Source organism: Entelurus aequoreus, linkage group LG27 (genome assembly GCF_033978785.1).
Source record: "Entelurus aequoreus isolate RoL-2023_Sb linkage group LG27, RoL_Eaeq_v1.1, whole genome shotgun sequence".
Lineage (NCBI taxonomy): Eukaryota > Metazoa > Chordata > Actinopteri > Syngnathiformes > Syngnathidae > Entelurus > Entelurus aequoreus.
In genome coordinates this window covers 26545523-26573387 of record NC_084757.1, presented here as the reverse complement: position 1 = coordinate 26573387, position 27865 = coordinate 26545523, and the positions used below count along the sequence as shown (strand labels likewise).

The window sequence follows — 27865 nt, the reverse complement described above, 5'->3', positions numbered from 1 at the left end:
TCCCCCCTATATTTTAACAGCCTGTGTTTGTGGCGCCCTCCAGCGGGTTACTGCTGCTACTGTTGAATGGGCTCAGTGGTTGCACAGTGCGCATGCGCCAATTGCAATGTCGCCAAGGAGAAGTTGTTAAGCTGATGAGTAACTATTTAAACAGTGAAATAACCTCATAAACCTCATAAACACATACCCTCCATTTTTACTACTGCCTCGGCTTTCACTAACCGCGAGAAGAAGAACAAGAACGGCTATGGAGAACGTCAAACACTTCCTCCAAGGACTGCAACTGGACAGCCAGTGCGGGTCAACCGTTCTTGTCACCGGGGCTACCGCCTGCCTTGCCGGGGCTCTGGTGCTGCTGGCCCGGACAGTCGACGGCCGCCGAGCCGCCGGACGAAAGATCCAGAAGGCCAAGAAGCTGAGAGAAGACGGGCTGCTTCGAGCCAACCAGGCTGTACTTCACTACAAGCAGTCGGTGAGAGTCACATTTTGGAACTGTCGTGCTAACGTAAAACATGTATAAAATACTATATTTATTTTTAAATTACCGACGCTGTAAACTCCGTTATTCTGAAAATGTGGCAGGGGTATCAAGGGAACATTAGGGAAAAAAACAACAAAGGATAACAAATAAATAAAACTTATGTTACAGACGTACACTGTACATTTAAATTAATTGCCCAAATACAAATGTGAATACAATTTTTTTAAACGTTTGGAATTATATTTTGTTTCCGGCTAAGCACCCTTTGTAGAGCGGTGTGAGAAATTTCAAGTCAATAATGGAGGGTGGAAGGTCATACTTTTGGTTTTAATACCAGCGCCACCATGTGGTGTGTTTGTCAGAACAAAAAACACAGGCAACATCCATCCATCCATTTTCTACCGCTTATTCCCTTCGGGGGCGCGGGGGGCGCTGGAGCCTATCTCAGCTACAATCGGGCGGAAGGCGGGGTACACCCTGGACAAGTCGCCACCTCATCGCAGGGCCAACTCATTTGTGTGCAGAAGTAGAGGAGTTAACTTACACATTTTTCACCAGATTGTTTACACAGGACATAATAGTACAACTATATTATCAATCAATCAATCAATCAATCAAAAGTTTATTTATATAACCCTAAATCACAAGTGTCTCAAAGGGCCGCACAAGCCACAACGACCCACATCAGGGCAAGAAAAAACTCAACCCAATGGGATACAATGAGAAACCTTGGAGAGGACCGCAGACCGTGGATGTAGTTAATAGTGTGAGAGTCCAGTCCATAGTGGGGCCAGCAGGGGATCATCCTGAGTGGAGACAAGTCATCAGCGCAGAGACGTCCCCAACGGATGCACAAATGAGTGGTCCACCCCGAGTCCCGACTTTGAACAGCTAGCGCCTCATCTGTGGTCACCTAATAACCTCTCCACGCAGGAGAGGGGGGCAGAGCAGAAAAGAGACGGCAGATCAACTGGTCTAAAAAGGGGGTCTATTTAAAGGCTAGAGTATACAAATGAGTTTTAAGATGGGACTTAAATGCTTCTACTGAGGTAGCATCTGAAACTGTTACCTGGAGCTCGAATAGAAAACGCTCTATAGCCCGCAGACTTTTTTTGGGCTCTGGGAATCACTAATAAGCCGGAGTTCTTTTGAATGCAGATTTCTTGCCGGGACATTTGGTACAATACAATCAGCAAGATAGGATGGAGCTAGACCGTGTAGTATTTTACACCCCACTGTTTTTCTCTTAAAAAAAATAAAATAAGTAAAAATTTTGCTTTTTTGTGTTTTACATAAATACAATTCCAACTGTAAAAGGTAAAACCTTGTTTATGAATGCTTTAAATGGGAAAAGAACCGTCATCTGGTGGGAAAAAAAAGAAAAAAGAATGCCACTTGTACTTGACCACATTGTTGAGATAAATATATAATTAAAATGGTAGTTTTGTTGTTACGACTATTAGCTAATTTAAGGGACAGAGATGATGATTTAAAAAAAAATAAAAATAATATATATACACTACCGTTCAAAAGTTTGGGGTCACCCAAACAATTTTGTGGAATAGCCTTCATTTCTAAGAACAAGAATAGACTGTCGAGTTTCAGATGAAAGTTCTCTTTTTCTGGCCATTTTGAGCGTTTAATTGACCCCACAAATGTGATGCTCCAGAAACTCAATCTGCTCAAAGGAAGGTCAGTTTTGTAGCTTCTGTAACGAGCTAAACTGTTTTCAGATGTGTGAACATGATTGCACAAGGGTTTTCTAATCATCAATTAGCCTTCTGAGCCAATGAGCAAACACATTGTACCATTAGAACACTTGAGTGATAGTTGCTGGAAATGGGCCTCTATACACCTATGTAGATATTGCACCAAAAACCAGACATTTGCAGCTAGAATAGTCATTTACCACATTAGCAATGTATAGAGTGTATTTCTTTAAAGTTAAGACTAGTTTAAAGTTATCTTCATTGAAAAGTACAGTGCTTTTCCTTCAAAAATAAGGACATTTCAATGTGACCCCAAACTTTTGAACGGTAGTGTGTGTATATGTATATATATATATATATATATATATATATATACTGACCAATTCCATTTATATTCACTCAATTCAGGCACAATAGCTTCATAATAAAAAAGTAGCATTACTATAAATATTTATGGAGAATTGTTGGGTTTTAATAAAATTTTGCAGGTGTTTAAAAAACAAAACAAAAAAATGCTGTCCGTCTTAAGAAGACACAAGATAGAATATGCAAATGACTTCAAAGACAGTGTGTCTTGTATTGGAGATAGCCTTGGAAAAAACATTCAAGTGCATCACTGTTAAATATAAAAGAATGTATATGCCCCAATATCAATTTTATCATAAAAAAAGTATTATAATAGATTTTCAACTTGAATTGTGTCTCTGACTCTTTTTCAGCACCCAAAGATGGACTCTGCTCTCGTTTTGTCACTTTCCATGGATGAGCTGACAGAAAAACTTCAGGGCGACCTTCTGACACCCGAAGATGTTTTTTACTCCTACATGGAAAAGGTGCGCAGTATCAACTATAGCTCAGCCTTCAACTATCAATATACCTTTGAATACATTCCCATTAAGATTATCAAGGTGTGTGTTTGGCTCAAACGTGTTGTTGTTCTCAGGTTTATTAACTTGACTTTGGAGCTCAAGGTTCATATTAAGAACAATTGAAGTGCCATATGAATCATTATCCAGGGAGGAAAAGATCGGGTGTTGGATCATAATTACTTTAATTCCGCAGGCTCTCAGTGTGGACAAAAAGCTGAACTGCTGCACCGCCATTCTGCTGGAGAGCTTTGACCAGCTAAAAACTCTGGACCCCAACAAGCGAGGTCCCCTGTACGGCGTTCCAGTTAGCATCAAGGACAACATTGCGTACAAGGTAACCTTAAAAGGCGGCGAATTGCCTTCACTACTGCCAAATATGGCCACACAATACACCTGCCATACGTAGCGATGCAGTAGATTGACATGGTATCATCACAAATGTATATATCTAGTATGTTATAAAAGAGAGTACACCACTCCCAATTCAGCCAGCATTTTATTCCAGTATATATTCTCAAGAGACAATGTAATAGAAAGTAAACTTCAGGGTAGTCAATGTACAGCTTTTATAGCAGTATACATTTTCCACCCACTGAAAAAAGTCAACACGCAGCCATTATTGACTAAATAACAGGCAGCACATTTGTTGGAATTCATGTTTCCCCTCAATGAACCACAGCTTCCAAGTGTAAGCAGCATTTATGCACCATGCTTGACTGCACTGTAGGCAGGACAGAATTATCAGGCTACTCACTTGTGTTGCCAGCTATTTTGACTAGAATGTGTGATTTCAGGCTATTTATACTGCTATACAAGCTGTACAATGACTACTCTAAAGTATACCCAAGTTTACTTTCTATTAGTTGTGGGTACCTTTCACATTTGAGTCGATGCGATACAAATTTCCAGTACTTGGGAGTCTATGCCGCTACTCAAAGGTACCAATTTTTGGTACTTCTGTGTGTTCATGTGTTCAATAAATGTTGATTACCGTATTTTTCGGACTATAAGTCGCAGATTTTTCATAGTTTGGCCCGGGGTGCGACTTATACTCAGGAGCGACTTATGTATGAAATTATTAACACATTACCGTAAAATATCAAATAATATTATTTATCTCATTCACGTAAGAGACTAGACGTATAAGATTTCATGGGATTTAGCGATTAGGAGTGACAGATTGTTTGGTAAACGTATAGCATGTTCTATATGTTATAGTTATTTGAATGACTCTTACCATAATATGTTACGTTAACATACCAGGCACGTTCTCAGTTGGTTATTTATGCCTCTATTAACGTACACTTATTCAGCCTGTTGTTCACTATTTTTTATTTATTTTAAATTGCCTTTCAAATGTCTATTCTTGGTGTTGGGTTTTATCAAATACATTTCCCCAAAAAATGCGACTTATACTCCAGTGCGACTTATACTGTATATGTTTTTTTCCTTCTTTATTATGCATTTTCGGCCGGGGCGACTTATACTCCGGAGCGACTTATAGTCCGAAAAATACGGTAAATAAAAGTGTTATTTTTTTAGGTAACATCTAATTTTATTATTTAGCATATAACAAACAGTGAGCTGATAATGACAAATGCTGTGTTGTTATATCTTGATTTCTTATACTTTATTTGCAAGTATTAGACTTTGCATGCAGTTGCAATTCCAAGACATTAGATGGCAGTGGTGTGTTGCCTATTCAGGGAGTAGTCTTTGCCATTAAGCCGAATCTAGTCTTTTGTTGCGCCCTCCAAAGTGCTTATACTGGTAGTATTATAAGTGTTACACACCAGCTGTTTGATTGTAACGTGCATCTTAGTTTTCATTACCAAATTTGGAGGTGTTGAAATCGTCATATAAAATCACAAGACTTAGACTTTGACTTCCTTTTATTGTCATTCAAATTTGAACTTTACAGTACAGATAAGAACGACATTTTGTTGCATTAGCTCGTTGTAGTGCAGGATAAAAGCTCTTTTATCTTTTTTTAATAAGGTGCAGAGTGTTTGCATTTACAAAAAAAGGTGCAGATATAAATAGATTTACTGTACAGATAAATATATTGCACTTTTGCATATGCATCCACGTTTACTGATGTATGTTATATTTATTTTGTTAATCAGTGGCATTTTTATGGCAAATCCAATGTAAATTAGCATCGAGCTAGTACAGTTTGAAAAGGGGAGCCTTACTTTGCGTTCAAGCTTTTTCTATTAGGCATAATTGCGTTGTTGGCAGGGCCGCTCCCCCTCCCCCACCCCATCCCGAAAACAACAACAAAAAATCATGATTTTACTCAACAAAACAGCAACAATGCAAAAATGTGCAACTTTTTTAAAATAATTGTGTTCATGAATACATCTCATTCGCTTAGGGCGCATGCACAATCTGGGGATTGCCCATGCTTTTAGCTCGGTAGTCAACGCGCTCGCCTCACACACCGGCGACCTGGGTTCGCGCCCCACTGGGAGCAGTCGGAAAACCCTGCGCAGCCGAGAGAGAGGGCTTCAGCACCGGTAAGTCCGTACATTAAAGCGGCCCTGGTAGTTGGCATTGAATATTAAAACAATACCTAGAGCAGGGGTGGGCAATTAATTTTCACCGGGGGCCGCATAAGCAACCCGAGCACTGCTGGAGGGCCACACTACAATATTTCAATTAAATTTTGTTCAATATTATTTTTGATATACCGTAAGATAAATAATAATGATGATAATAATAATAATAATTAATAATAATAATAATAATTTAATTTAACCTAACTTAACTTTATACAAAAGCAGATTGCTTTTGATGGTCACTTTATCCTGCATTATCCAACATTTTTCCCCATCAGATTTGGACAACCATCTGTTGTTAAAAATAGTTTTTAATCATACTTATTTTATATTGTTTTTTATATTGGTTTTATATGTAATTGTTTTTTCTTTTTATTCAGTCATTGGTGGAGCTAAGGATAATATTTGAATATTGTTTTTAATATTGTTGTGCAGCACTTTGGAAACATTTTGTTGTTTAAATGTGCTATATAAATAAAGTGGATTGGATTGTCACACCTGCCAGCTTGTCCCATTTCAGTCCTATCATGTCCAAACACGCATTTACCTATGTGAACAAGTCATTACCTGTGGTTGTGTCTTTAATTGACTGCATGGCTGCCAGCTACTCCGTGATTTGAAAGTCTGCAGTTATCCCACGTAAGAAGAAGAGCAGCTGGAGGTGTCACGTACATCACAGCTCTCATCCAAAGTTAGCGAAAAACAGTCAATGTCTCCGGGCATATCAGCGCAACAGAGTCCAATAAGCACTCCTTAATAAACTCTCCGTCAGAAAACGCCTTACTTTTTCTGGCGCTTTTGTGAGAAATGACGAAACTTGTCCTGACAGCTGCATCTCTGGGGGTGTGAAATATGGCAAAAAGTCCTTGTTGGGTTTGCAGTTTTACCATCAACGCATCATCCTCCCTTGCGCGCGCTTCATCAGACACATTCCGGTATTTTCCCTCGTGTTTCTTCGTGTAGTGGCGATTAAAATGATATTCTTTAAACACAGCAAGCTGTGTACCACAAATTAAGCACACGGCTTTACCATTAATTTATGTAAAGAAATACTTGCCAGTCCAAAACACGCCATTCGTCATCAACTTTTCTTTTTTTAGCGTCTCATCACTTGTCTCTATGCACCTTCACTCACAGGTTCCCCCCGGACATACGGCATAAATAACACATTTCAAAATAAAAGCAGCACAGTTGTATTGCGCGCACGACATAGATGTTTTTTAAACTTTATTTTGTCATTTGTGATTGCGCCGTTCAATTCACTCACAATCGCACACGCGCATACGTCCACACGGAAGTAATACAAATAACGCTTTTCAAAACAAAAGCAGCACCGTTGTATTGCACACTCGACATAGATACTTTTTGAAATTTATTTTGTAATTTATGATTGGCCTCACGCGGGCCGGACAGGGATGCGCAAAGGGCCGGATGCGGCCCGCGGGCCGTACAATGCCCAGGTCTGACCTAGAGGCAGTCCGTCTGAGGCCTGCTTGAGTGCTGCTTGAGTGCTTGTTTCCTCGCCAAGTGTTTGAGTTTGCGTCTGAAATCGGACGTGGCGTCACATGCAACAAGGGTATCGAAAAATGGCACTGTTGGATTTTACGTGAATAGATACCCGTTAACGATGGAATTCAGTCGGTGCCTGCCTATAAAAGTACCAATTTTGTTACCCATCCCTACTTTCTATAGTATTGTCCCTTGACAAGATATAATGTAAAACACATGTATCTCTTCATGTCGTCCCGCTACAACAGAACTACGATTCCACATGCGGTCTGCTCACCAACGTGGACCATCCAGCCAAGAGTGACTCTGTGATTGTGGAAGTCCTGAAGAGACAAGGCGCTATTCCCTTCGTGAAAACAAATGTCCCCCAGGGCCTGTTAAGGTAAACATTATGCCGACCACCACATTATGCAACCTTTACCTGGAGCCTGCCATATAGCTTGTCTCTGGTGTTCTGTATGTCCCCTCCAGCTACGAGTGCAGCAACGTCATCTATGGACAGACTGTGAACCCACACAACCTCCAGAAGACCAGTGGCGGTTCATCCGGTGGGGAGGGGGCTCTCATCGGTGGTGGCGGCTCCTTGCTTGGTATAGGCAGCGACATCGGGGGCAGCATCAGAATCCCTGCTGCATTCTGCGGGTTCTGTGCCTTGAAGCCAACGGCGGGTCGACTAAGGTCATCCTCCCAATTTATTCACTTTTATTTTCTGCTACTAAATGTTGTCTCGCTTGGTGCGTAGCTCGCGTGGTGTCAGCAGTGCTAGCCCTGGGCAAAAGTCAGGTGAGTCACGACATTCCGGTTGCTTCCTGGCAAACTGAGCCCGCAAGAGTGAGCCTGTTTCTCCTTGAATTTAGTGCGGAGTTCACCAGGGCCCATGGCCAAGGATGTGGACAGCCTGGCACTGTGCATGCAGGCGCTGCTGTGTGACCACATGTTTGACCTGGACCCCACTGTCCCACCTGTCTCCTTTAATGTACAGGTACGTGCCCTACATTGTTCATTATTATACAGTTAAACCTTGCTTTATGAACTTGGTTCTTGAACAGGGTTAGTATAGAGCAAATTTCTCTATAAGAAACAATGTAAACATTAAGGTAGGTAGGCAGGTCTTTATTGTCATTGCACAAGTACAACAAAACTTTTTTTTCAGCACAAACCCGTTCAGGATTAGACAAACAGTGTACAGGGTTACAGAACAGGAACGCTGATGGGTCGCCACAAGGCGCCCCGTAAAAGATGGGAAAAAGGTAAACACTGGGAAAGGATGAGTAAAAAAATATAATCTAGACCAGACCTGGGCATTCTGCGGCCCGCGGGCCGCATCCGGCCCTTTGTGCGTCCCTGTCCGGCCCGCGTGAGGCCAATTATAAATTACAAAATACATTTAAAAAAGTATCTATGTCGAGTGTGCAATACAACGGTGCTGCTTTTGTTTTGAAAATCGTTATTTGTATTACTTCCGTGTGGAGGTATGCGTGTGAGTGATTGTGAGTGAATGTGAACAGCTGCAATTACAAAATAAAGTTGAAAAAACATCTATGTCCTGCGCGCAATACAACTGTGCTGCTTTTATTTTGAAAAGTATTATTTATGGGCGTGTGTCCGTGTGTAACCTGCGAGTGAAGGTGCACATGCAGCGACAAGTGATGCACGGTTTACACCCGAGACGCTAAAAAGAGAAAAGTTGATGAGGAATGCCGTGTTTTCAACAAGACATGAACTGCAAAGCAACGTCCCCTCACCTAAGGTGCGTGCCTGCGCAATTGCGCACTGCTCAAGCGTCCGCTGCGCGCAGCAAGTATATGCCGCGCACCAAATCAAATCCCATCTGAATTCTATACAAAATAAACATATTTATTCTATGGAATTTTGCAATGCAACTTTGAGTGACAGTGACAACAAGCGGCCCTAATGGTGTTCGTCAACACCGTTCAATTGAACACCGTTCAATTATTGTAACGTCTATCGAGATGCTTCGAGGACAGGAATTATATCGATCACTTTATTGAACAAAACTGTTTATATTCGGACATAACCACACCAAAAACATGAGTAAAACAATTCTATCTCGAAAAACTAGTCATTTTCTGCCGTACAAACCAGGCCAAAACCAACTTGTCATCTGTCACCAACACGCATAGCACTAAACCACTGGTGCGTTTATGGCCACACAAAAAGTCTCAAACACCACACAAAGTTACACTATGACTCCTCAGTCATACGTGTGCTTATTTTACTGTCATTTATTATTAATGTTAATTTATTTATATTAGTCATGGAATGCTGTTACACACACTATGTTGAAGTATTACTATTATTATTAATTATTATTATTATTATTATTATTTATCTTACGGTGTATATCAAAAATAATATTGAGCAAAATTTAATTGAAATATTGTCGATGTGGCCCTCCAGCAGTGCTCGGGTAGCTCATGCGGCCCCCGGTAAAAATTAATTGCCCACCCCTGATCTAGACTGAGCTCTTAAGGGGGCCCAGTCTGGAGTGGGGAAAAAAACCTCCATCGCAAAGCATGTATACATATTACAACAGACATCTCGAGACTTGCAACAGAGGGGAGGGAGTGGGGGCTACGGTGGCAGGCTGCAGCTCTTCAGGCGCTGCCCAGCCGTCCATCACCTCTTAGGGATTCGCGTCAAGGGCGTTGGATGGGGCGTGAGGTATGTGTGTGTGGGGTATATTTTTGTGGATGCATGTGTGTGTGTGTGTGTAAGCCTGCCGCGTGTCTCTGTTCCGTGGCCTTGGTGTTGTGCAGCTGCTAGTCGGTCCAAAGTCAACAACAAGAGACAAGAGGGGAGTTTGTTGTGTCGTCGCTGCACTGTCCTTCGGGAGAGTCTCGAAGCCAGGGAAACAATCCAAGTTAGAATGTTTTGCATGCGAGTGAAAATAACATTTGCTTTTCACTCTAATTTGTCTATGACTGGTCCTCAAAATTCATCCTGCAGGGCAGACAGTCCGATGTGATCCAAATCAAAAAAGTGTCCACAGTTCTTCCCGCATCCTCCAATCATTTGTGGCAGCTTTCCAATTTGTCGACAAACCAGAGCAATGCTTACTCCAATCAGCATATGTCCTGTTGTCAAAATTCCGAATAGCTACATATCTTCACGTCCTAGACTGAAAGGGTCGTCAGGCACGCGGCACTCCTTCTTCTCCCAAGAGTCCGTCATGTGGCAACAACCGCTCCGTTACGACAAGCAGGTTCCCTTAAACCAAAGATCTTGTCAATTTCGTTGAGGCCAGTTAATTAGTTCCAAAGTTTAGATTTGGAGAGCAGTGCAAAAAGAGGCAACAAGAAAGTTAAGACAAGGCAAGACAAAGAAGCAAGCAGGAGAGATAAGGGAGAGGAAAGGGGAGCGTCCGCCCTCAATGAGTGCCAGTGAGAAAAAAATAAATAGGTTCCAGTCTTAAAAAAAGTCCATATTTTAGTAATTGTATGTACACTTTAAACACAATACAAAGTGATATACAGTACTGTATATTAAGCAAACATATCACTAGCTGAACTGTCCTCCTCATTTTCAGCCGCTGTGCCGACACACACACACACACACTGTCACTATCCCTGTGGTGCACTCACAGTTTGAAATAAAAAAAAAACTACTTATTGTTACTTTAACAGCCAGATTGCTGCCATGATTAGAAATAATACATAAAATCCATTTTACCTTGTTGGTTAATCTTGGTGTGCAGCGAAAGAAAGGGGGTGTGGGCAGTGACCACAACGCTGTGGATGCTTCCTGAATGTTTCAAACCACACGTCGCTTGTCCATTGCTTAAGCAGAACTGGAAAAATGCTGTAGAGCGGCTAAAAACGCAACACAGGTAGCGTTTAGCACAGTAGCTAACGACAGCCCTCCTGTGAGGACCGAATGATAACTGGACATTGATGAGCCCGCACAAAATGACTGTGCTGCTGGGCACACAATGAGTGGATGAAACGTTTGTACACTGAGATGAGATTCTTACAAAAAGTAATATTTGTATTTTATTTTATTGGTTTGTATATCGAAAAGTTTGTATAATGAGTGATTCGTTAATCAAGGTTCCACTGTATTATATACTGTATATTGTATTATATACACAGTATTAGGTTGTTATTCATTATTCGTTAATGGTTTTGTGCCATTTGACTAAATTTGGCAATACTAGTTGTGGCTGTAGGAAACTTTCTGATATATGTATATTTATTTTTTAATTAACTAAACAAGATGGCAGTAGCTACATGTACAGTACATACATACTACAGTACAAGCATCATGAGTGGTCAGCATAAAGCAGATTTATAGACCTCTGCATGTTCTTAAAAATGTAGGGAGTGCAATTACTACTCAGTTTTTAGTGTGAAACTCATGCGTCTGTTGTTTAAAATGAATTCATCATATTACATAATCATATTACAGTAATCCTTCCTTCATGGCTGTTGATTGGTTTTGGACATGACCGCAATAAATTAATACATTTTCGTGAAGTAGGAATTATTCATTATAAATCATAAGATTTATAATGAATAATTCCTACTTATTTTCTCAGCTTGAGCATAAAAATAGTTTGCTACATTCTAAATGAGAGCCATCTAGACATGCAATAACACACTTTAGTCACTTTTACACTCTTTTAATCCAATATAGCAGTTCTCTCCTAGGCTAAGCCAATCAGTAGCCACGATACTGAACAGTGTGATCTGATTGTTTGGTCTCCTCTAGTGGCTAATACTACTGTATTATTTTTTTTTTTTTTTACTTCAATAAGACAGTTTTATACATGAAAATGTTTAGTTTAGGACCAACATGTGGAATAGTATGCATTAAAAAAAAAATCTGCGATTTGGGGACGGACGACTGTTATGCTGACTAAGCAGTTTGCTTCTTACCACTATTACAACATTGGTTCTATTGGTACCTTGTTGTTGAATAGTGACTTCAGGGTCACAATTATTAAAGTTGTTACACAGCATATGGAGTTTACAGTTTCTCTCCAATTAACAGGACTTTCTGCTCTTGATTTGTTAAGTTAACCAGCGTTGTTGTGCAACAATTAGCTTCGTAACAATACAAAAAAGTACCGTACCTGTGTGTTTATCAGACGTACAGGAGCTCCAAACCTCTGAGGATCGGCTACATTGAAAGCGACTGCTTGACGCAAGCCACACCCAGCATGATCCGAAGCATGAGAGAAGTCAAAGCTCTGCTGGAGCAGGCGGGACACACTGTAAGAACCACACTGCATTGAAAAATGGAATGGAAAATGGAAAAATGTGTTCTTTATCAGAGTAAATGTGAAATGTGCTTTAAACTTCTGCATGAAGCTGGTGCCATACACTCCTCCGAAGATGAATTATGCTTTTGAGCTCATCGTAAAGGGGATCTTGGCAGATGGTGCCTACACCCTGTTACAAAACCTGTGAGTTGTTTTCCTTTTTGACATTGTACTGTAAAGGCTCTCTTTCTCTCTCTACACTTACTGTTTATTTTCCTAAACCTCAAACAGATTGGGGTGGTAATTGGAAGCTGGCGATAAATGGAGACAAGCCGTTATTTCTGAAATGTGAAAACTGCATATAAGAAATTTTTTTTTTAACTTGACTAATGATTTGGATAGCATAAGAAAGTGGAAAGGGAAATTACATTTATTAACAAGTATATTGCACAACACAGCAACAACACGACAAATGTTATATTACAATTAAAATAATTAAAATATTTAAAGCAGCCTTGTGTTAATACAACTCTTAATCAGTTTGCCGAGTGGCTCAATGAAACCAGTTAGACGAGGAAATCAAACAAAGCAATAACATAATTCAGTTTAAAAATAAATTTGGAAAAATTGGTCAAACAAATAGAAGTAAAACATAAAGTGTCTTAAAGGTCTAATGCAGGGATTCTCAAACTGTGGTATGTGTACCAGTAGTGCAGGGGTCACCAACGCGGTGCCCGCGGGCACCAGGTAGCCTGTAAGGACCAGATGAGTAGCCCGCTGGCCTGTTCTAAAAATAGCTCAAATAGCAGCACTTACCAGTGAGCTGCCTCTATTTTTTAACTGTTATTTATTTACTAGAAAGCTGGTCTCGCTTTGCTCGACATTTTTAATTCTAAGAGAGACAAAACTCAAATAGAATTTGAAAATCCAAGAAAATATTTTAAAGACTTGGTCTTCACTAACTGACAAAGAAACAGATAACAGATTTGGTGTCCAGTTAAAAGTGTGACATGATTTATTTAAAAAATTGAGAGTTGACTTTTGTATTTTACATGAGTTATTATTTGTACAAACATGGTGCAAAGTAATTCATGATTTGTTAAAAAACGTTAGTGGCTAGCTAGTTAAAATGGGATATTGTGATTTCACAAGACTGTCTTAGAAGTGATCATTTGAAAATGTTCAATTTGAAAAATGGGCACTTAGAGAAAATATAAAAATAAAGTGTTGCATATTGATATTTATCTGTTTCTATATATATTTATTGTGAGAAATCATTAAGATGATCAGTGTTTCCAAAAAGATAAATATTATTATTAATGAATTATTATTATTAATTATTAATAATAACATAGAGTTAAAGGTAAATTGAGCATATTGGCTATTTCTGGCAATTTATTTAAGTGTGTATCAAACTGGTAGCCCTTCGCATTAATCAGTACCCAAGAAGTAGCTCTTGGTTTCAAAAAGGTTTGTGACCCCTGCAGTAGCTCCATCTAGTGGTACGCCAAAGAATCACTTGATTAGATATTAAAACACAGTGTTACTGTTCAGACTGTGTGTAATGTTACAGTGGCCAGTAATACTAAATATACTTGTTAAAGAAAACCTGAGCCTTGTTTTCAATGACTACTTAGGCCTACTACACTGCTGTATTTTAATGTTGGCCATTATGTTGGTCTAGTGTTTTCTGAGGTGGTACTTGGGGGGGGGGGCAGTTTGAAATCTATTAGTGTAATGTATTTATACAAATTATTTGTATTGAAATGATTATTATTGTGAGTATATGTAGATGTAATTACGTATATTTTTCTTGTAATTATACTAAATATTGTTGTATATCAAGTGATTATATATTGTATTTTTGATCAATTAGTACATCTTATTGATGCAGCAGGACATTATGTGCCTTTATGGACATACAAGATGTTTTTATTTTTAATTAAAGAATTTTACTTTTGTTTTTTTTTGTTTTTTACAAATTACTAATGTTTTGGAGAAGCTCTTTTTCTTATTTGAATGGTGTAGATGAGGAGTATTTTGTGTTTTGTGTGTATTTTTGTGCAAGTGTAACATGCATGAGTTTCACACGATCATCCGAGTAGCAACAACCAACGTTTTAAAGCGCATGCTGAGGTAGATCACTTTTGATATGTCAGATGCAACTATTGCTATCTATCAGGATGTTGCCTACAGCCACAGCTGTTAGGTATTAGACGCTAACCAGATACCATGGCCGTTATTTTCAGGTACTACAGGAGACTTGGCAGATAATAGAATAGAGCCATTGTGCATTTATGGCATGCATGTACCATTTGTAAAAGGTAGCAAAGTGGCTTACATCGTGTGGTCTTGTAAAGCTCTCCATTTATACTCTGAAGTTAGTGTACATGTTTGTTTTAGGTAATGCTCTCTCTACATGTGTTCAGAGCTTTTGAATAGCTCGAAATTATGAACGGTGCAGTTTTGTTTGCATTTGTGTAATAGTCACAACTCTTGCAACAACTAGCTGCATATCACCTCTGATTTTAATTCTACACTTTCTATCCTTTTAGTAAGGGTGGACCTCTTGACCCCTGTCTTAAAATACAAGTGAGGCCTTACTATCTTCCTATATGGCTGAAGAAGACCCTGTCCTTCCTGTTGAAGCCTCTGGTCAGTGGAGTTGTCTTCTTATTTGCTGCTAGCACTCAATAGACATTCCATTAGGTGCCACTGCATGGTTAATGAGATACTGTCCAAAAAATCCTGTCCTTGCAAAGATACTTATTTTTTATTAGTATTAATTTAAGATAAAGTTTAATATTGTGGTTATCATTAGCATTGCTTTGCTGTATGTACTTAGCATTATTTTAATATTTGGGCTACCTTATTTAGCTTGTACATTAGCAAAAGAATTTCAATTTCCTCGCTGTTAGACTGTCTGCTGTTTATATCAGAGGGTGGATTCTAAACGTCATACTTTTCTGACTTAGTTATATTCAAATGTCGTCTTGTTCTACATGACGTACCCCTGGTTTTATTGGCAGCTGTGTTTTCGTCAGTCTGCCACAGCTGTGTAGATATACAGTAGCTTACAACCACTATAATGTCACTGCACTGAAAAAATAATGGCCTCTCACTGTAAACTGCATTGAGTCTCTTGAAAGGCGCTATATAAATCCAATAAATTATTAATTATTATTATTTATTTGGCGGTTTTCGAGGGACTCAGATACTGAATTAAGAAACATACAGTATATATATATATATATATATATATATATATATATATATATATATATATATATATATATATATATATATATATATATATATATATATATATATATATATATACACTACCGTTCAAAAGTTTGGGGTCACATTAAAATGTCCTTATTTTTCAATTAAAATAATTTTAAACTAGTCTTAACTTTAAAGAAGTACACTCTATGCATTGCTAATGTGGTAAATGACTATTCTAGCTGCAAATGTCTGGTTTTTGGTGCAATATCTACATAGGTGTATAGAGGCCCATGTCCAGCAACTATCACTCCAGTGTTCTAATGGTACAATGTGTTTGCTCATTGGCTCAGAAGGCTAATTGATGATTAGAAAACCCTTGTGCAATCATGTTCACACATCTGAAAACAGTTTAGCTCGTTACAGAAGCTACAAAACGGACCTTCCTTTGAGCAGATTGAGTTTCTGGAGCATCACATTTGTGGGGTCAATTAAACGCTCAAAATGGCCTGAAAAAGAGAACTTTCATCTGAAACGCGACAGTCTATTCTTGTTCTTAGAAATGAAGGCTATTCCACAAAATTGTTTGGGTGACCCCAAACTTTTGAACGGTAGTGTATATATATATATATATATGTTATTCTTATGCAAAGCAATGTTTTTATTTAGAATATTAATGCTATTCAGAAGAACTTATTCTATTTATTACCATATTTTAGCCTATACTTTGTATTGCTATTAATTTTAATAACATAATGTTGCTAATAGGGGTGTCCAGATATCACTAAAAAAAAAAAAAGCAAGTATCGGATTATATCAGCTTGTAATTAAAGTCTCTGATATAAGCTCTGTTACAAGCGGTCCTGCAGCATGTTTACTTGTTCAAACCCCGGCCGAGTCATACTAAAGACTATAAAAATGGGACCCATTACCTCCCTGCTTGGCACTCCGCATGAAGGGTTGGAATTGGGGGTTGAATCACCAAAAATAATTCCCGGGCGCGGCCACCGCTGCTGCTCACTGCTCCCCTGTGGGGATGGGTCAAATGCAGAGGATAATTTCACCGCACCTAGTGTATGTGTGACAATCATTGGTACTTTAACTTTTAACTTTATTAGAACCGGTCTGCAGGCCACAGCCGCCTGCTGCTGTTTTGCACGCACCAATACTACATTAGTGTTGGCGCTAGAAATTTTCCAAATGGGGTCCCAGGGACCCCATCGAGTCATAAAAATTGGGTTCCACAGAAAATTTTTGGGGTCTGACTTTTTTGTGACCGTTTTGAAAACAAATGATAAAGTTATGCATTATCCTGTTATATCTCACATTCTATATTGTGTTTTGGAAAAGGTTGTCATAAACGTTACTTAATTCGTTAAAAAAAATAATAATACAAAAGAAAAGTTGTCTTTATTTTTTTGTTTTAATGCCATGATTTTAATTGTCCAGCCCGCGTGTGCACAGATTTTCCTCCATGCAGCCCCTGAGCTAAAATGAGTTTGACACCCCTGGTCTAGACGGTTAATAATAAATATTTTAGTGTTTTTCATACTTACCCTTAGGGTTGTCAAAAGTATCGATAATTTGACACAAACACGCAAAAAAACCTGCGTTTTTTTTTAGTATCGTCAGTACTGAAGACTGTCCAACCGTTTTTCCTCGACATTGACCGTTGCCGTGTTAGCAGTTAGTGCCGTAGAAGAAGCCTGCTGTCTTAAGAAATGAGCTAGTGTTTCCCTTATATTAATTTATTTGTGTCAGCCTGCCACAAATGTGGATTTGGAGCTCATGTTTCTCCTTCAATCCGCCTTATAACACACCTAATACAAAGCTGCCTCGCCAGAGATAGACATAGCAGATGGGATCCGCAGTGCCACTTTAGCGAGGTACACATAAAATGTGAAGGAAGTGTGTCTTGCGTCATTCATTTATTCGCTAATCAAATACAAGCGGTCATTAAAGCGGAAGTATTCACAGCCCGAATGAGAACGGAGCTCCGCCACCACAAGCCTGGCAGAAGGTGTGCATACAACTGCCGTGATCAACGCGTGCAGAAAACCTTCACAAAGTTGCTTCCCAACATTTATCACTTCCATTAGTGCTAAAAAGGCACAGTTTCGAGACACTTATCTGTCGTTTGGCAGCACTTTGCCTTCCTGTTTAAATAATGTAAACTAGTGGTGTTTAAAATGTGGCCTATTTACGGAACACAGCTCTTTTTCATGGCACTTTTTAGAATTAATTTTCAATACAATTTTGAAAGAATAATAAGAACAATATTGTTTGTTTTGAGTACTTGAAGACTCCATGCCACTGCTGTTCTTTTTAAATGTAAAATAGTTGACTATTGTTGTTATTTATGAGCATATTTATAAGCACAGTATTGTTTGTTTTGATATACTAGGAGGTGAGAGGCAGCTGCTACTGCAATCTAAATTATGTGCAAGGAAATGGTCAAAGCACAGTGATCTGAAGTATTTCACACTTTGAAACACTTTTTAATAAAGTAGTGAATTAAAATTACATGGGTGCAGTTTTGTATTTTATTGTGCTATCAAAAAAGTAGCGAAAATCACTGGTATCGGTATACATCCATTTCCCACCGCTTGTACCTCTCGGGGTGGCGGGGGTGGCTGGAGCCTATCCCTGCTGCATTCGGGCGGAAGGCGGGGTACACCCTGGACAAGTCGCCACCTCATCGCAGGGCCAACACAGATAGACAGACAACATTCACACTCACATTCACTCACTAGGGCCAATTTAGTATTGACTTCTGACATTCTGGTAATGTGCCGACCTACAGTTGATTTTTAGACTAATTTAATTTGATCAAACCTTTTCTAACAAGCCACACTACAAAATAATTAAAGTATGTATAATCTGTCTATCTGTGTTGGCCCTATGATGAGGAGGCGACTTGTCCAGGGTTTACCCCGCCTTCCGCCCGAATGCAGCTGAGATAGGCTCCAGCACCCCCCGCGACCCCAAAAGGGACAAGCGGTAGAAAATGGATGGATGGATGTATAATTTGTGCCATCATTGTCATTGACATCAATTTCGATATCAGCCAGTACTTAAGGCTCTAATATTGGTATTTGAAAATGAACGAGACACCCCCCGTTGCAAATATATTACTGAGTAATTATTTATAATGTTATTAATACATATTATATTCGTATTCCAGTCTCCTCGTGGTTCTTTTCTCCTTGAAAGCATCACCGGAGTAGGGTAAGAAGAAGTTAATGTGTTGTTTTTCAATGACGATGACTAACGTGACTCACCAGATTTTTTTTTCTCTCTAATTTGGATTCTAGATCCATTCCCAAGCTGTGGAAGCAGCACGCAGCTGTGGAGGTGATGCAAACAGCATTTTACCACATGGTCATTCATGAACAGAAATATTGCCCAATAGAACCAATGTTGTAATAGCAATAAGAGCGCTGATGAGATCATTGTAAACAACACTTTGTAAACAAAGTGTTTCATATGTGAGTTTTACACCGACATCTGTGTAGCGGCAATTTTAAAGCACAAGCACAAGCAGAGGTAGATGAGTACTTCAAATGATACAAAGTGGTCTTGTTGTGTCCCAACAGGAGTACATTCAAGAAACATTAGCAGAGTGGAGAAAGTGCAACATGGATGTGCTGCTGTGCCCAATGTTTGGACCCGCTTTCAACCTCACGTACTGCAGCAGGCTTAGCTGTACGTCTGAATTCATGTTCCATGACGTCATAAAAGCATGCAAACTCATTTTTCCCCCTTCTTGTTTTGCGCAGTTCCTCTTTCTTTCACAGCTATCTACAATCTGCTAAATTTTCCTGCTGGCGTCGTTCCCGTGTCCACGGTGACAGCAGAGGATGAGGATGAGCTTCGCCATTACAGAGGCTATTTTCAGGACCACTGGGACAAGCTTTTCCAAAAGGTGAGTAAGTGGTGACTTCATTAACACTGGAAGTGGAAAACATCCATATTAATAATTACACCTATACAATACAGTAGTTGTATTACTGATTGACGTTTTCCCAGAGGCCAAATGTTCTTTTTGTTGGGGTATCGAATCATTTGTATTAATGTAGTTTGTGTTGATCCTTACTTGTGCTTCCTATTGCATGAAAATAAAACAATATAATTAAATCAATGTTTTTTTTTAACCTTAAGAACATAGGCAATATATTCACAAACATTTACATAGTGGACTAGGTAAAAAAAATCTGTAAATATTCAGTATTTCTTTAAATTAAAGTGCATCACTATTTTTATTTGAGCAAAAATCCTGCTACATTATTGTCATAACACTCTGTACTTGTTTTTTTAAAATAATTTAATTGAGGTATTGTTTATCAAACATTCTGTACTTCATTGTACAATGTTTCTGTCACTTTTTTATAACTTCATATATTCATTGACTCTTTAATCACTGAATAATCTCTACAAACCCTGTGTGTTTACTCTAATATTACACATTTGTTGTACTTTGCTTTCCCCGTTAGTGTTAGTGAACAATTAGAACACACAAAGTGAATAGATTATTAGCTGTTGCTAAAACATCAGAAAGGGTTGGAATAAATAAGCTTGGGTTTCTTCCTACTGCTTTTCAGGCTTGTTGAATAGTGCAAGTTTACATTTGTGATGTACTTCAATTTAACACTTTAAGATTGTTCAAGGGACAGAAAGACAGTTGGACTTCGTAGTTGTGTATTAAGTACTTGAGTGCACCAACGTTTATGTGAATTAACTTCTGTTTACAATGATAACAATAACACAATATTATTAGGAATGTAAAAAATAAAGAGTTAACTCATGTGATTAATCACAAAAAATACTGCATTAATTGTATTTATTTATTTATTTATTTTAAATGAGTTTATTTCGGTCACATAATCAACCATTTTGTGTGATCAATTTAACAGCACAGATTATACATATTAACAATCATACACAAAAAGAAAAGGACTTGCCGAAAAAGGAATAGGCTGAAGACTTATATTTTCCTATCCTATACATTCACTAAAAATTCGATTACCTGGAACGTCAACGTTCAAAAAATCAATGGGATGAAAGTAATTGTTATATTTTATAATTTTCCATTATTTCACTTTTCAAGGCTTTCTTAAACCTTAACAAAGAATGACATGTCTTCAACTCATCACTGAGCTTGTTCCACCATTTAACTCCTAAAACTGAAATACATTTGTGTTTTATATTCGTTCTTACTTTACATATTTCAAAAATCAATATCCCCCATTAATCATGTGTATATGCAGAATTAATCATACAATTTATTTTGACTGTACATGCTTCTTTAGCTTAACCATGGATGGTTACCTGAAAGGTAGCACAGGTTGTCACACGTGATCAGGTGAATGCCAACCAGTGAAAAGATGAGTGAAGAGACTTTAACTGGTGTGTTAAGTGTGTTGAGACACTCGTGATTTAGGGCTATATAAATAAACTTTGATTGATTGATTGATCCGATACAACTGTTACCAGGTCTTGAGCAAATAAATAAAGTGCATTAAAGTAGCCTAAAACATTTTTTATTTCCTTAATGATATTTTTACAATAAAATTGCATTTGTGTCCAAATATTGGGCGCTTTTTGAAGTTGATTTAAATTAAGCAAGCGAGTAATGCGGCTGAGATAGGCTCCAGCACCCCCCGCGAACCCCGAGAGGGACAAGCGGTAGCAAAGGGATGGATGGATGAAGTAATAACCTGTGATGATTACAAATGCAAAAGTGAAATTAATCTGATTTTTTTTTTTTAATCAATTGACAGCACCAAGTATTATGAAGTGTTTCTAGTGCAAAAACTTTAAAACGTGTGTTAAACATCAATCAATCAATCAATGTTTATTTATATAGCCCTAAATCACAAGTGTCTCAAATCTAGTAACAATGGAAGTAAATAAAACATTGCAATAAAAAAATAACAAAGCAACAGGTTGAATGCATAAACCAAAGTCAGAGAGCTGAAAGCAAACACCAATTAAGGTAAACGTACTCAAAAGGCCCCATTACAAAACATTTTCACACTGTTATTTATGATTTATATACTTTTTTAATCATACTTGAATTTAATTTGTTGCATGTTTTGTAGGGGTGCTCAAAAGAATGAATTCACATCCGAATTGCGATTTTAATTTATTCCGATTCTAAATCAAACCATGACTTTCAAAAAACGATTTTTTAAATAAGAAAGTTTTTAGACCATAGATGGTGCTAATTGTAGCTACAGCTCCCCTGGGGTAGACTGACAGAAATGTGGCTGCCAATTTGTGCCTTCATTCCCTCCGCCCACCACCAAACATTAATTCACATTCATATACCGTATTTTCCGGAACCATAGGGCGCACCGGATTATAAGGCGCATTGCCAATGAATGGTCTATTTTTTATCTTTTTTCATATATTAGGGCACATTAAAGGAGTCATATTATATTTTTTTTTTCTAAATTGAAAACACTTCCTTGTGGTCTACATAACATGTAATGGTGGTTCTTTGGTCGAAATGTTGCATAGATGATGTTTTACAGATCATCTTCAAGCCGCTTTTTGACAGTCGCTTCCGAATGCGCCTTTTTGTGGGCGGTTTTATTTACGTGGCTCACCTTCGGCAGCGTCTTCTCCCCGTCATCGTTGTTGTAGCGGTGTAGCGTGTAAGGACGGGAGTGGAAGAAGTGTCAAAAGATGGAGCTAAGTGTTTAAATGACATTCAGACTTTACTTAAATCAATAACGGAGCAGCATCTCCGAATCCGGAAACAACAACACAGGAAATGTGTCCCGAGAAAAAACGTCTGACCGGAACTCTCTAATAACTAAAGTTCCTTGGGTGAATATTGTAAACTCACTACACCAGTATGTTTTAGCGCTTTCATGGCAAGTTTACTGACAGATATAAGTAAGAACTTTACACTACTTTATATTAGAAATGGCAACAGCGGAGGATGAATGTCACATAACAATAAAATTGTATTTATTTATTTGAATCAGGACAATGCATATTCATCAACATAGAGCAACAATGTAAATATGCCGGAGTTAGCGCAATAGCTTATTTTCATCCGTTGTCCTAAGGAAGGTTAATACAGTAAACATTCAACAGGTCATGATACAAAAGAATACATAAATCACAAGACATTACACATTACAAACATACTATAAGCACAGACCATCCATCCATCCATCCATCTTCTTCCGCTTATCCGAGGTCGGGTCGCGGGGGCAGCAGCCTAAGCAGGGAAGCCCAGACTTCCCTCTCCCCGTGGCCTCCTACCGGTCGGACGTGCCCTAAACACCTCCCTAGGGAGGCGTTCGGGTGGCATCCTGACCAGATGCCCGAACCACCTCATCTGGCTCCTCTCTATGTGGAGGAGCAGCGGCTTTACTTTGAGCTCCTCCCGGATGACAGAGCTTCTCACCCTATCTCTAAGGGAGAGCCCCGCCACCCGGCGGAGGAAACTCATTTCGGCCGCTTGTACCCGTGATCTTGTCCTTTCGGTCATAACCCAAAGCTCATGACCATAGGTGAGGATGGGAACGTAGATCGACCGGTAGATTGAGAGCTTTGCCTTGCGGCTCAGCTCCTTCTTCACCACAACAGACCGATACAGCGTCCGCATTACTGAAGACGCCGCACCGATCCGCCTGTCGATCTCACGATCCACTCTTCCCTCACTCGTGAACAAGACTCCGAGGTACTTGAACTCCTCCACTTGGGGCAAGATCTCCTCCCCAACCCGGAGATGGCCCTCCACCCTTTTCCGGGCGAGAACCATGGACTCGGACTTGGAGGTGCTGATTCTCATCCCAGTCGCTTCACACTCAGCTGCGAACCGATCCAGTGAGAGCTGAAGATCCTGGCCAGATGAAGCCATCAGGACCACATCATCCGCAAAAAGCAGAGACCTAATCCTGCAGCCACCAAACCAGATCCCCTCAACGCCTTGACTGCGCCTAGAAATTCTGTCCATAAAAGTTATGAACAGAATCGGTGACAAAGGGCAGCCTTGGCGGAGTCCAACCCTCACTGGAAACGTGTCCTACTTACTGCCGGCAATGCGGACCAAGCTCTGACACTGATCATACAGGGAGCGGACCGCCACAATCAGACAGTCCGATAAATAAATAAATGATGAATGGGTTATACTTGTATAGCGCTTTTCTACCTTCAAGGTACTCAAAGCGCTTTGACAGTATTTCCACATTCACCCATTCACACACACATTCACACACTGATGGCGGGAGCTGCCATGCAAGGCGCTAACCAGCACTCATCAGGAGCAAGGGTGAAGTGTCTTGCCCAAGGACACAACGGACGTGACTAGGATGGTAGAAGGTGGGGATTGAACCCCAGTAACCAGCAACCCTCCGATTGCTGGCACGGCCACTCTACCAACTTCGCCACGCCGCCCCTATACTCTCTGAGCACTCCCCACAGGACTTCCCGAGGGACACGGTCAAATGCCTTTTCCAAGTCCACAAAGCACATGTAGACTGGTTGGGCAAACTCCCATGCACCCTCAAGGGCCCTGCCGAGAGTATAGAGCTGGTCCACAGTTCCACGACCAGGATGAAAACCACACTGTTCCGCCTGAATCCGAGGTTCGACTATCCGGCCTAGCCTCCTCTCCAGTACACCTGAATAGACCTTACCGGGAAGGCTGAGGAGTGTGATCCCCCGATAGTTAGAACACACCCTCCGGTTCCCCTTTTTAAAGAGAGGAACCACCACCCCGGTCTGCCAATCCAGAGGCACCGCTCCCGATGTCCACGCGATGCTGCAGAGTCTTGTCAACCAAGACAGCCCCACAGCATCCAGAGCCTTAAGGAACTCCGGGCGGATCTCATCCACCCCCGGGGCCCTGCCACCGAGGAGCTTTTTAACTACCTCAGCAACCTCAGCCCCAGAAATAGGAGAGCCCACCACAGATTCCCCAGGCACTGCTTCCTCATAGGAAGACGTGTTGGTGGGATTGAAGAGGTCTTCGAAGTATTCCCTCCACCGATCCACAACATCCGCAGTCGAGGTCAGCAGAACACCATCCCCACCATACACGGTGTTGATAGTGCACTGCTTCCCCTTCCTGAGGCGGCGGATGGTGGTCCAGAATCGCTTCGAAGCCGTCCGGAAGTCGTTTTCCATGGCTTCCCCGAACTCCTCCCATGTCCGAGTTTTTGCCTCTGCGACCGCTGAAGCCGCACACCGCTTGGCCTGTCGGTACCTGTCCGCTGCCTCAGGAGTCCTATGAGCCAAAATAACCCGATAGGACTCTTTCTTCACCTTGACGGCATCCCTCACCGCCGGTGTCCACCAACGGGTTCTAGGATTGCCGCCACGACAGGCACCAACTACTTTGCGGCCACAGCTCCAATCAGCCGCCTCGACAATAGAGGTGCGGAACATGGTCCACTCGGACTCAATGTCCAGCACCTCCCTCGAGACATGTTCAAAGTTCTTCCGGAGGTGGGAATTGAAACTCTCTCTGACAAGAGACTCTGCCAGACGTTCCCAACAAGCCCTCACAATGCGTTTGGGCCTGCCAGGTCTGTCCGGCATCCTCCCAGGTGGTGATCGGTAGAAAGCTCCGCCCCTCTCTTCACCCGAGTGTCCAAAACATGAGGCCGCAAATCCGATGACACAACTACAAAGTCGATCATGGAACTGCGGCCCAGGGTGTCCTGGTGCCAAGTGCACATATGGACACCCTTATGCTTGAACATGGTGTTCGTTATGGACAATCCGTGACGGGCACAAAAGTCCAATAACAAAACACCACTCGGGTTCAGATCCGGGCGGCCATTCTTACCAATCACGCCTCTCCAGGTTTCACTGTCGTTGCCAATATGAGCGTTGAAGTCCCCCAGTAGAACAAGGGAATCACCCGGGGGAGCACCCTCAAGTACTCCCTCGAGTGAATCCAAAAAGGGTGGGTACTCTGAGCTGCTGTTCGGCGCGTAAGCGCAAACAACAGTCAGGACCCGTCCCCCCACCCGAAGGCGGAGGGAAGCTACCCTCTCGTCCACCGGGTTGAACTCCAACATGCAGGTTCTGAGCCGTGGGGCAACAAGAATTGCCACCCCAGCCCGTCGCCTCTCACAGCCGGCAACGCCAGAGTGGAAGAGAGTCCATCCCCTCTCGAGAGAACTGGTTCCAGAGCCCTTGCTGTGCGTCGAAGTGAGTCCGACTATATCTAGCCGGAACTTCTCCACCTCGCACAGACCATAGACCAAAAAATAAAACAAACAAACACAAAAAACAAGTGAATTATCTAATTGTGCGTGTATGTCTGATTAGTTTTCAACCACTGTTTCAGTGCAGTTTTAAATGTTAAATAGGTGTCACAGTTTCTGACTGTATGCCTCTGATAGACCCCACCATTTGGCCAAATTTAAGATACGCTAGAGGAAAAAGAAGAAGCTTATCGACTTGCGGATGCGTGCAATTTTTCAGGACTTATACAGATCCCAAATGCAGATCAGCAGGTACCAGAAGGTAAGAAAAGTTGCTTTTGCATAATATTATGAAACAAAAGGCCAGATAATGTCTTACCTAGTACACACACCATAATAATACTTGTATGTTTAATGCGCCGGTGCGGCTTTATAGCTTACCAAAGTCGTAGTAAAACATTTTGATAGATTTTCGAGCGCCGTGTGTAATGTTCTATATTTTCAATGGAACATTTAAAATGTTGGTGTTGTTTACTTGAGACACATTGCAATCATAGTGCTGTCTACACTTATCTCTTATGTTTGACTGCCATCTACTGGTCACACTTATCATTACACCATGTACCAAATAAAATAGCTTCGAGGTGAGTAAGCTCAACCAAACGTATTCCTTACATTAGGCGCACTGGGTTATAAGGCGCAATGTCGAGTTTTGAGGGAAAAAAAGGATTTTAAGTGGGCCTTATAGTCTGGAAAATACGGTACACCATTGTGAGTGGCACTTGGAGCAAGGTGGGTGAAGTATTTTGCTCATGACAAGGATGAAACAGGAACTCTCAAGTTGCTGGACGTCCCCTCTACCATCTGAGCCACGACGCCCTATTATTCTCCTCCGAGGTCGGAGCGGGAGGGGGCTGAGAACACTTTTGCGATACAATTTCATATGAAGCGCCTTGTCATTCATTAATTGACATTTTGCTTGCGCCCCTACGAAACTTAGACTTAGATTTAGACAAACTTTATTGATCCACAAGGGAAATTGTTCCACACAATAGCTCAGTTGGAAAGGGTAATGCACACAAGGGCACAAAAAGAGGGCAAAAACAAGAGGTATAAAGTAGACAAAAAATGTACCATAGTAGCAATATAAAATATAACATACGCATATGTGATATTTTTACATATTATATATACAGTATGTAATATATACTGATATATTATCAGAATTATGAATCGCATGTAAAAACACCATATGTTGGTGGTTAAAGAAAATAGATTTACCATACAATGTCTATATTTGCCACAATTAGAAGTTAAAACATGCTGTAAAACACTTCTACGCGGACCGAATGAAATGTTGGCTTTGATTGGCTTTGTTAAACAGATAAATGAGACCATAAATCCCTCCACACACCTCTCTTGTGACGTGGCGTTGTCCTTTTTATCTGCATGTGAGCATAAGATGGTTTTTCAACCGAAACAGTGCGGGTCACAATGACGGCGGATGAGCACCCTCCAAGTTTCTATCTAACCAGGACATACAGCGCCTGCGGTTTAGCTGTAGTTTCACTTTTAGACGAGAGATGGAGACAGGAAACCGTGATCATTGGTCTTTGTGTGTGTGTATTTGTGTGTGTAGGCGGTGTCAGGCGGCCAGGGCCTTCCCATGGCGGTGCAGTGTGTCGCCCCCCCGTGGCAGGACGAGCTGTGTCTGCGCTTCATGAAGGAGGTGGAGGAGCTTGTTAAACAAAGCAGGAAGTAAGCCAAGCTAGAAAAAGTTAGCCTGATCTAGTTAAATCACACTTACAACCTATTCCTTTTTGCACTCTTTTGGCTCCACTATTCATATAGCAGTAACCTCTGACCTTACAAACGGACACAACATTAACACACTCCAACATCTTGATGGTCTTCCAAGCAGAGTGGAAGTTTGTTGTTTTGCTCCATGCTGGTGACGTCATATCCAGGTGTCCCAGTACGTCTTCTCGATCGCACTTTAATGAACCACGCATTTAATCCAAGTTAACCTCCAGATGAGATTATTTTTGTTGGTCATTTTTCACTCCTTTTGCACTAATAACATAAAACAATGTTCAAATAAATGCAGTTTTT

The 27865-nt window shown here is 40.5% G+C and overlaps 1 protein-coding gene across 1 annotated transcript; it reads left to right on the top strand.

The window, feature by feature from the left end:
• Positions 1-37: 37 nt before the first annotated feature.
• faah (fatty acid amide hydrolase) lies at positions 38-27865 on the top strand. Its single transcript, XM_062039510.1, has 15 exons — positions 38-472; positions 2910-3023; positions 3253-3393; positions 7378-7511; positions 7601-7807; positions 7872-7912; positions 7987-8111; positions 12240-12365; positions 12463-12557; positions 14909-15008; positions 18763-18806; positions 18893-18932; positions 19175-19283; positions 19358-19503; positions 27393-27865. Exons 1-15 carry the CDS (start codon positions 248-250, stop codon positions 27513-27515), a joined length of 1770 nt encoding a protein of 589 aa, XP_061895494.1. The 5' UTR covers positions 38-247; the 3' UTR covers positions 27516-27865.

Coding starts and splice junctions, on each gene's coding strand:
- faah (XM_062039510.1), top strand. CDS start 248: ATGGAGAACGTCAAACACTTCCTCCAAGGACTGCAACTGGACAGCCAG. Junction 7,808..7,871: donor CCAACGGCGGGTCGACTAAG/GTCATCCTCCCA, acceptor CTTGGTGCGTAG/CTCGCGTGGTGTCAGCAGTG. Junction 12,558..14,908: donor TACACCCTGTTACAAAACCT/GTGAGTTGTTTT, acceptor CTATCCTTTTAG/TAAGGGTGGACCTCTTGACC.